Source organism: Megalopta genalis, chromosome 4 (genome assembly GCF_051020955.1).
Source record: "Megalopta genalis isolate 19385.01 chromosome 4, iyMegGena1_principal, whole genome shotgun sequence".
NCBI classification, from domain to species: domain Eukaryota; kingdom Metazoa; phylum Arthropoda; class Insecta; order Hymenoptera; family Halictidae; genus Megalopta; species Megalopta genalis.
The window spans coordinates 8,278,127-8,289,213 of record NC_135016.1 but is presented as its reverse complement, the minus strand read 5'-3'; the positions used below and the strand labels follow the sequence as shown (position 1 = coordinate 8,289,213).

The following is an 11,087-nucleotide window of genomic DNA, read 5'->3' as shown; positions in this document are numbered from 1 at the left end:
GGCGAGAAAGGGGCAGAGGGGTGAAATTCAGAAGGGGGACCCGGGCGGATTGCGGTGCCCTCGTGATCGCAGACTCACACCACGGCTCTCCTACGTCCGTGTACACGTGAAAAGACGGCTGATGTGTAAAAAAAAATGAGCGGCCGCCAAAGCGACACACTCCACGGTACCGCACAGACACATCGACGAGATCGACTCTTCCCGGGATGGATGGAAAGAGAGGGAGAAGAGTTTCAGGTAGACGAAACGGAAATTCGAATAGAAAAATACGGGGCCCTTCGAGGGAGGAGTATCCGACGATTGCGCGCGCGCGCAGAAATGTACGGACACATCGACGGAGAGCGCAGGACAGAAAGAGAGAGAGAGAGAGAGAGAGAGAGAGAGAGAGGAGAGGGAGAGAGAAGGAGAAACGTGTTCACGAATCGATGGTGCATGTGCACCGACGACGGTAGAGGTGACGGGTCGTTGGGCCAGGTCTCAAACGGCGTGGGGTGGCTAAGAGGGGTGGGGAGTGGCTCGCGGAGGGGCCCAGCATCTGCTCCATACAACAACGCAACGCGCGGTGTAACAGAGCGCAAAGAGAAAAAGACGAGGACGGTTGATCGCGTCGGAGAAAGAGACGGTCGGTGAAAAAGGGGGAAAGAGAGGTGGAAAAAGGGGGAGCAAGAGAGAACAAGAGGGAGGGAGAAAGAGAGAGAAAGAGAGAGAGAGAGAGAGAGTGAGAGAAGTTTGAGCGCAGAGAGGAGCGCAGCAGGATAATCGCGTCGCACTCACGAACATCCTGCACCTCCTGTTGTTGCATAGAAAGCCGTGGTGGGGGGCTACGCGAGCCGGCGGAACAGATGCCTGCGCTCCGATTGGACGATGGCCCGCGACCGGCCGTCCCCTATTGGCGCGCAGCGCGGGGCCCGCGGGCCTGCATTGGTCGGACAGCACGTGCGGGCCACCTGCACCTGGCCGGTGGGGTGACCTGTTATAAAAGGCCCTGGCGCACCCCCCTGCCAGTCAGAGACCGGCTTGCAGCCGAACCGTTTTCAGAGTTACGAGTTCGTAGGTTCCCCTATCAACGAGAGCCCCCCTGTTCGGTTCCTTTAACCCCGGTCCCGGTCGAACAGTCAGTTCAGTTCAGATCCGACCATCGTACCGTGTGGATCGTTCGACAGTGTGCTCGCCTGCGATACGTTCTTGTGGATTTTCGACGCGCTGCCAAGAAGAAGAAGAAGAAAACACAGGACTTTTTAATAATTGTTTCGCATACATGTGTGACGCAAGTGCAGTGAAGTCTCTCTGGGATTTACTTTGACAATCGTCGCCGTTTCTCGACTGAAGAGATTCTGTGATCACGTATATCAGTGCGTTCATTCTTGAAAAAACTGTAACAGACTCCGGCAACCGCAACAATTGGATTACGAACTGCGGTTGCGCCTTCGCGGTGTCCCGTGCCTGCGAAGAGCCGACTTTGATTCGAAGTTCCGCGGACGCGTGCGAGACCGTCAACAATGCTCGTCGACGAGATGCCGCGAAGCTTCGTGAAGAAGAACAACAGCTACAGCCACTGCCCGCTGAAAAAGCGGCCGGTGCATGTACTGCCGTCCGAGGAAGTCACCGAAACGATCAAAGGTGAGTCTCGACAGCCCCGAAAATCGTTCGCGAGAAATTTCCCCTACGAAATAATTGCGCGGAGTTGCGATAACATTCCGGGCGAAAAACTTGAACGCGTATAGTATTCCCGTCGTTCGGTGTTCCTCGTAGTTTCGTATGAACAGAGAGCCTAATCGGTGATCTAAATTCGAAGTACGGCAAGAACGTGTAAACCGCGCTAAGCTTTTCCTCTGTGGAAGCATTTCAGTAGAATTTCGTTGAAAATCGAGCCAGCTCCGAAACGCGAGAATTCGTCGAAATCGCATTCTAAACGAAGACAATTCTTTTCTCTTGCAGAAGAGATAATCGACGTCGTGGTGGACGACATCCCGGAGCCGGAGAATCTCAGCACAAAGCCCGAGGATCTGAGCCGGAACGCGGAGCGCCAGCAGCCGCAGCCGGCCGCGTCACGTTCTCCGTCACCTGTCATCAAAGTCTCCCAGTCTCCGCCGTTGGCGACGCAGCCCGCGTCCCCGACGATGCACCACGTTCACCCGGTGCACCATCTGCACCAGCACTATCCGACGAAGGCGGTGACACCGCCGGTCGGGATCGCTCCGATTCACCCGGTGGCGAAGAAGGCCCGCGTGGAGGTGATCCAGCACGAGAACTCGACGGCGTCGCCGGTGACGGTGGCGTCGGCGCCGTTGCATTTCATGGCCAGCAAGGCGCCGCTGGAGCCTCTGAACCTAAACACGCCCGTGGAGCCTTTGGCACACTACCCGACGCCAGCATGGGCTCGCACGGCTCCTCTGTACCCGCCGCACTATCTGCCTTATCCGGCGGCTTATCACCGTTATCACCACGCGGGCGCGGACCTGTACCCGTCTTATCCGATGCCGGCGTATCCGCACTCGTCGCCGGAGCATCATCCGTCAGTGTCTCCGCCGCCACATAGTTCCCTGACCTGTCCAACGATCCAGAGACCGATCGCCAGGAGCTACGCGCACTGGGCCAGCAGTCCCGATCATTGCGGCCTGTCGCCCACCAGCTCCCTGGGCTCGGGCTCGCTGAGGTCGCCGCCGCCGGTCACCCCGGAAGACTTGTCCTCGCCAGGAAGCGACAGCGGAAGGTCATCGGCGGGAAGCACGTCGACAGGGCCGACGATCGTGAACCCGAAGATCGAGAAGACAGTGACCAGTGGTTCGACCGTGTCCCTCTCGTCCACCTCGTCCTCCTCCTCCTCCTCGTCGTCGTCGACGTCGCCGAGGTACCAGTGTCCGGACTGTGGCAAATCGTACTCCACCTATTCAGGCCTGTCCAAGCACCAGCAGTTCCACTGCGCGGCTGCCGAGGGTCAGGCCAAGAAGTCGTTCTCGTGCAAGTACTGCGAGAAGGTTTACGTCAGTCTGGGCGCGCTCAAGATGCACATCAGGACGCACACGTTGCCCTGCAAGTGTCATCTCTGCGGCAAGGCGTTCTCCAGGCCGTGGCTGCTGCAAGGACACATCAGAACTCACACTGGTGAGAAGCCGTTCAGCTGTCAGCACTGTAATCGCGCCTTCGCTGACAGGAGTAACTTGAGGGCGCACCTCCAGACGCACAGTGACGTTAAGAAGTACTCGTGCACCTCGTGCAGCAAGACCTTCAGCAGGATGTCCCTGCTGACGAAGCACCAGGAAGGTGGCTGTCCAGGGGTCGCGGTCCCGATCGGCTACGGTTGCTGAAGCGGTCCACGGCCGGGGAAAATACGTCACTGTTTTCCTTGCTACGTACGTTCCTCGTTTCTGTAGTCTCTTCGTCCTCTTTCGATCCGCTGAGAAGTGCCTTATAGATCCGGAGTACAAACGATTTAGAAAGTAGGAGGGGTCCGGGGGGAAGGGGCACGCAGGCCGGGTCCAGTTTCTCGGTTACAGTCTCATCCGGACGGGGAGAATCGTCGTCGGAGCAGTACCTGGCTTTCGATTAAAATTCATGTCCTCTCTATGCGATTGAATTTTAAACGAGATCGATATGCGACCGAGCAACTGGACTCCTCCCTCGCCGCCCCCGAGGGGAGAAAGGGTCACCGGGAGGAGGAACACCGTGGCGGCGGTCGGGAAGATATCTCGATCGGACCTACCGATGGTTGTGCATATTACTCTTTTTTTTACTTTGTTTCCTTTTTTTTCTATTTTTTCTTCTTCTTCTTCTTTTTGATGTATACTCCACCGCCGAAAGAAAACCCTTTCTTCTCCACCCGTTGGCTGCGCTGTAAATAGTTTCGGGTTGTGTGCGTGCGACGTGCAGCGAGAATCAGGGTACGACTGTACTTAGAACCGGTGCGCCCCTTTCCGCGGGCTCGACGGGGAAAAGCTTCTTTCTGGTTCGCGAGTGGCCATTATTCGGGGGAAAAAAAGTCGAGGCGAAGCGACCGCTTGACGCGGTCCCGTGAAACTTGCCGTGCCATTTTTTTTCCATATTTTCCGCAAGATCGTTTCGTTTCGTTCCGTTCCGTTTCGTTTCGTTTCGTTTCCTCTCCGAGCTCGGAAATGATCATCGTTCTCCCTCGGTTTTGTAGGTTTTCTTTTTTGTTTTGTTGTTCGAAGCGTGCGTCGACACCCGTGCACCAAAGTGCCATTTTTCTTCTGTTCGGAACGACTGTAAATAGCATCTCGCGACGTAGCTGTCAAGGCGCGCACGAAACGAAGTATTACGATTTCGCCATAAACGAGACACAGAGAGAAAGAGAGAGAGAGAGAGAGAGAGAGAGAGAGAGAGAAATAGTGTGTGAGAGAGAAAAGTATTTAATGATCGTCCGATGCCTGAATGTTACGTTTCCTTTTTCTGTTTCTTTTTTTTCCTTTTTAATTTTATTCCGTTTGACGTGCTTGGACACGCTAGCGCGATGTTGCGAGAGAGAATGAGAGAATGGTAATCCTACGTTTCTTTTTGCCTTTCCGTTTTGTACTTTTCTATGCGGTTTTTTTGTAAATCACTGTAAGTTACTCGAAGAAACTAGTCATTGTACAATAATGAACGTTGCGAGAAATTACCGAGAGATTCGCTGCGAGGAGGATATTCTTGACTCCGACCTGGTCTTTTGCTGTTCTTCGCGGGGGAGTCACTCGAAAAAAGATTATATTAATTAATTAACGAAATCGAGCCGGTGCCGCGTGAACCGTGTAAACTGTCCGCGTGTAATTAATTTTTTGTACGGCGCACGGCTCAGGGCGAGTACCACTCTTTCTAGTTCTTTTTTTTGTAAAGAAAGTGAACTACTATTTGAGATACAGATATCACCTATATATAGAGATATTTTATACGAAATAAATTACTTGGAGTTTAAACCTTACATTTGTCTTCGTGATTCGCTCGATCCTAAACAACCTGTTATACTCCCTCCGTCATTCCACCGTTCAAAATTATTCTATTCGTCGTTTCCAAAGAATCATTTTCAAAAATTCTTATAGAATCATCTAAAAAAAAACCGTTTCCAAAGATTCGTTTTCATACAATTATTTCCAAAGTATCATTTCCGAGCAGAAAATCAGTTCTTAATCTACGAAAACGTTCCGATAAATTTAGCGATCAGAGGAATAGCTGCATCATTGATTTGAATCGATTTAAATTCGTGCGATAAATGTAAGTTTAATTTTCAATCGAATGTTTAAGAGAGCCGCGATTCTCGTATTCAGTTCATTCAATTCTCAAAGGAAGTCTTTTTTTAGTATCTCACTGTCGCACGATCCAAAGAAACTTTGCATCTGATTAGAATAAGAAAGCGCGAGTCCATTTTGTCTTTCCGGGCAGCCGTCTTTAATTCTATTTCGGTACGAAACATTCGAATTCTTCTAAAGTATGTAGTTGATTGAAGTTCTTTTTATAGTAGCCGGTGTAGTAATCCATTATTTCTGAGAGCAATGAGCGAAGGTGTAATCAATTCTCTCGCACGATGAACGCAACAGGTGGTTTGAGAAAAATATACCTGAAGTGTCCCTCGAGATTAATACAATCGGCGCGAATGGACGTATTTATCATTAGACTGCGCATTTTATGGTTTTAGGAAGCGTCTATGTATTGTATTTGTTTTATTGAAATCGTTGAAGTGAGAGCAATATTGTACGCGGTTTCTGTGTCTCGCAATCAACGAAGACAATTTCTGTCTTGCATGAAAACTCGCAGTCTGTCGCATTCAACAGGTGCTGTTCTTTTTTTTTTCTTAATAATTTCCCAGATTCACAACACTCAAGAATTTCAATGTACTAGTTTCAGTTCATTAAAAATATCTATCAACAAAATAACGAATTTTTAATTTGGTTAGAATTTCTTGTTCCACAAGCTTTTGTAATTGGAGCGTCGATTAGAAAACCTAAGATGTATGAATCATGCGAACACGTTCTATAGGTTCTACAATTTCTTGCAGCTTTAATTTTGCATGAAGATACGCAGTCTATCGCGTTCAACAGGTACTGTTTCATTTCACTTTATTATAATTTGTCAAATTAACAAATTCAAGAATGTCAATGCACTAGTCTCAGTTCACTAAAAACATTTATCAACAGAACAACGAATTTTTAACTTGGTTCCAATTCCTTGTTCCACAAGCTTTTGTAACTGGAGCGTCGATTATCGGAATCTAAAACGTCTGAATTACGCGAACACGTTAATTTTGCATGAAGATACGCAGTCTATCGTGTTCAACAGGTACTGTTTCACTTTATTATAATTTGTAAAATTAACAAGATTCAAGAATGTCAATGCACCATTTTCAGTTCATTAAAAAAATATCTATCAACAGAACAACGAATTTTTAACTTGGTTCCAATTTCTTGTTCCACAAGCTTTTGTAACTGGAGCGTCGATTATCGTAACCTGAAACGTCTGAATTACGCGAACACGTTAATTTTGCATGAAGATGCGCAATCTATCGTGTTCAACAGGTACTGTTTCACTTTCCTCTAATTTGCCAAATTAACAAAATTCAAGACTGTCAATGCACTAGTTTCAACTTATTAGAAATACCTATTACAATAATAATAAATTTATAATCCAGCTGCATCTACTTATCGCGAAAGCTCCGCGGAGCCTCGCGTTGCGCATGTTCCGCAGTTGCTCGCACTTTTAATTTCGCGGCGGCAGCGTTATGATCGTCGGCCCCGGATTAACATATCAAAAGGCGAGGCGAGAAATAAAACGTCGACGAGGTGGAATCGATTCCCGATTTTTCTGCGGGTCGTGCTCGTTACGGTCGCGCGACGTAATTAATGAAGGACCGATCAGTCGGTTGGCCGATAAGGAATCAATCGGTCGAAAATGTATGGAGGTCGGCCGGCACGGCGAAGGCGGAGAGATGTAATCGGCGGACACCTCGAATATCGGCGGCGAGGCAGCTCGTTATCGGTCGGCCGCGGAACAACGCATAACTTTCGTCGACGTGCATAATAACGCGCTTTGTCTTTCGACAAACAACGGCTCGGCTGCGGCCGGTTTATCTCTCCATCCGAGGCGATCGGGGGCCCCGTTTGCCGATCGTTGTTGCCCGCTGCCTCCTCGAGGGGCCCCGAGGGGGCACACCGTGCTCACGATAAAAGTAATTGTTGGTGGCCAGACCCGGTTCGAGACGAATCGATTCGATTCGAGGCAAGATCCGACGGACAAGCGGACCACGGCCAGCACGCTCGGCTATCGAGCACCGGTGCGCGCACGCCGCGATCGTTCTGGAGAACCGTTCCCCGGAGTAATTATACTCCGAGGCGACAGATTTGCCGTGTTAACGATAGATAAATCTATCGAGTCGCCGGGGCCCGACGGTTTTTCTGGCACGATCGTGCCCGCTCGCGTGGTCAGATGTGTTCCGGAGGCAGTTTCGAGGCCTTTGCACGTGGTATTTTAGAGCGGCTCTTTTTATTCGTCGCCACGGGTTGCGTGGAAATGTCAGGCCTACGAGAGAAGGACCTGCCTGCGCTCGCCTCGCGCCGAGAAGCGTGCTGATAATACGATTTTTCGATGCGTTGCGGACTTCTACTCGCTCCTGGACCGTCGTGACTGGGCTACGAATTTTATAAATTGATGACAAAAGCGAATAGATGGAATTCAAAACGGTGGAAACGTTTGAACAATTTGTGGATACTAGAAGAAGAGAATAACTTTTTGTACGAATAGTTATGTAGTAATAATTCCTTACTCGATTTTTGTTTAAATAAAAATTTTCAGAAAATAGTGATTTGCGAAGTAGAAAGTCTGTTCTTTGAAATGAGCATAGGTAGAATGTTGAAAGATTTTTCTACACGAAGTTATAGACATTCAATGATCAGCGATGTATAATTACTAGAACAATAGTAACTACACTTGGGATAATTATGCGAAGTAAAAATTGTCAAAGTTAATTGTAAGAAACATAAACTAGATAAAAATATGTTTCCTTCTTTAATACTTGTAAAAAGTTGCAAATAATGTAAGAACCTCCTTAAACTCTTCCAATGGATCTATGGTCTTTTATTGGATTTGTTCATATCTGTCATAATTTGTTATTTTTCGATTTCGGTATGAAATCGCGAGACAGTACTATTTATTCTGCAGACGCGTCCTAAGAATTAAATTAAAAACGATAGAAAAAGAAAAGCAAAAAGAGAAAATACAAAACTTGTGACCTTTCACAAATTTTTAAAATCACTTTCTTTTCGTTAAATTTTAAAAAATATCTAGGACGTTGCCACGGTTGGAGGGTTAATCGATAACAGAAAAACCATGATGTTGTTCTGAGCCAACACAATGCAAACACCGTGGTCCCAAGAGGATCAAGCCGAGCGGACAGGACCCAATAAGATTATTTTACTCGAAATTGCAGGAGTTCAAAGATCAGCAATTTCCCGCGATAACTCGATGATCCCCTAATTTTGCGGAGTAGCACGCGAGTACAGTGCCGAGCCTGAGATATCTCGTTTCACCCCGGTTCATTCAGCAAGCGTCAGAACGCGCGCGAACGCACAATGGTCTTTTAGCGAGGCAAACAACATATGGCGTGCAAACGCGTGTTCGGAACGCGTCCAATTCATTGGCCCGCGATGGGCTACCTGCTCCGCGTATTAAGTCCCACGCGCTTTCGCCACGAACAACCGGCGATTCTACCAACAAGCTTTTTCGGGCTTTTTGTTCGGCGTTGGTCTCGCCCATATGGGCCACCGATGGAACGGTCTAATTCCCCCTCGTCACTCTGTATCACCCCGTTAAATATTTGCCCGCCGGTTTCTCGTTAAACGTGCATTTATACGTCGCGCTGCTTCCACTCGCTGTCGATTAAGATCGATTGATCGGGCCCCGTTGTGATCCTCTCCAAAGTCTCGACGGTGTCTCTCTAATGCCGAAATCGATGCGACAGCGCCCAAAATCGTCGGTGAAAGCAAAGGTGGGCGGGATCCACGTGTCCCACGTGTATTTGGTAGCGAAATTTTCGACGCTTTTTATGGTTACGGTTGGTGCCTCGTTCGAGGCATTCAATTTTTGGGAACAGTGCTCGCTGGAAATGGGTTCATTGCATCTATTTCTGTGATTTTTAACCCTTGACCGGGTTGTGATGGCCGCGGCAACAAGTTATTATTAATATTCGTTCATGTAATACTCTATTAACTCGTCGCGGTTGCAATGTATCAACGTAAATTGTCTTGCACTTATTAATTAGGAAATATGCATATTTAAAATAAAATAGAAAATATTGATTCAATTATTTACTATGAAAGAGTCTTTTTATAATTTCAACGTCTTTAAAATAAAAAATGTGAAACTGGTCACTTCGACTGGCTAGACAGGTTTAACGTTGAGATCCAATTTTATTTAAACACAATTTACACGATATTAATGAATTATTATGTCGGTGTTGCAATAATGAAAGGAGGCTTGAAGAATTTGCTTAAAATATTTCTTATCTCTATTCTGGAAATATTTTCAAATTTATAGAAATTGAAGAACCTGCAATATTGTGGTGCAATTATTCTGTCTTAAATTCTAGAGCCTTTTTTTATGCAGCTTTCACATGTGATACAGAGAATTGTACTGCAATTTTTATACTCAATAAATCATTTCTATATTTTGTTTTATTTGCATTCCTAGAAGCATATCGCAATTTTTATATACTTTAATCATTCATTTTTATATTTTGTTTTACTTGTGTTCCTATAATCATATCGCAATGTTTACACTTTAATAATTCATTTATTTATCATATTATATATTATATTATATAATTCATCATACTTCGTTCCACTCGCCTATCTAAAATCGTATTGCAACTTTTATATTCCGATAAAATAGCATTTCTTCCTCGTCTTTCACACAATAACAGCTTCTTCCGCATTGATTCGCTTCGTTTCAGAAGCGACATCGTCCATAAAATTTTTCTGCTGGCTTCCACACATTTCCGTACGTCCTCCGCGATAATTAATCCTGTGCATAAAACTCGCATTATTTCTCAAGACACGCTAACGTAAACCGGCGGAACTCTCGTCGGCCGCAAGAAAGTTCTGGTTTCCCCGTTTTAAAAACCGAGCCGGCTCTTCCGCAAAATCTGGCTGTTATGTCCGGCGGAGGACGGTGCCGGGATTCGACAGGAAATTTCTCTGGTCCGCGAGGAGGACAGGTGCTCGTTACTTTCGAGTGCGCGTCTCTCCCTCGGTCGCGCCGCGGCGCGTCGGCTCTTACGCGTGTGCACGCCGCGCAAGAAAGTGTGGAAGCAAAAGCTACCTTGGCCTCTGGGCTTTTATGGCGACTGGTCCGATCGAACAGGTGCGCCACGCCGCCACGGCCTCTGCGTATATACATGCACTACCCGGGTAAGAGGTTCCATTATTCCGCGCCGGTGTGTTATAGCTGCGGGGATACGCGCGGCCCAAACACAGTCTTTCGGGCCCAGAAAACCGTGGACGGAAGCGGAGGAGATGCCGCGTCGACGAAAGCTCGTTGCCCAAGGAAGAACGAATAGGTTGCGAACTTTTTTTCCTTCGCAATGCGAACGGGGTTCGAGCTTTCCCGAGCTTGCCTTGTCGACGTGGAAACTCCATTTTGGCCGAACGACGACGCCCGTAGGTCAACGACTCCGGGGGATCTGGCTTTCATGACTCCATCCGAGCGAACCAACGCTCCGCACTTTCACTGCGAACGAGTATCGATTACGTTTTCGATGCCCACTAGCCCGGAAACCGTCGATCCCTCGCTTTCCTCGGAAATTTCCTCCGACGCGACGCGATTTTTTCGGAGAACGTCGCGAACGGAGACAGTTTTATAAGAGAGTTAAGCTTTAGAGGGTTGTTTAAAGGTTTGTTTATAGGGTTATTTAGAGGGTTAAATTTTAGAGACAGTTCACGAAATGTTATAATGTATGTTTACATTTTAACCCTTACGAGTCTGATTTATTTTTCGTTGACTTGCGTTACATCTGAAGTCAAGTTTTACGTGCATGTAGATGCTGATAACAAGAAATGTTGATTTTATTAGTGTAGGTTATCTTTTTTAGACGCTATGGGCAGGTACAT

General features: G+C 47.4%; 1 protein-coding gene across 1 annotated transcript; it reads left to right on the top strand.

The window, feature by feature from the left end:
* Window positions 1-1,025: 1,025 nt before the first annotated feature.
* LOC117224720 (Escargot/snail protein homolog) lies at window positions 1,026-4,915 on the top strand. The gene is made up of 2 exons (XM_033477831.2): window positions 1,026-1,620; window positions 1,939-4,915. The coding sequence occupies exons 1-2, from the start codon at window positions 1,500-1,502 to the stop codon at window positions 3,306-3,308; spliced, it is 1,491 nt and encodes a 496-aa protein (XP_033333722.1). The 5' UTR covers window positions 1,026-1,499; the 3' UTR covers window positions 3,309-4,915.
* Window positions 4,916-11,087: the final 6,172 nt, after the last annotated feature.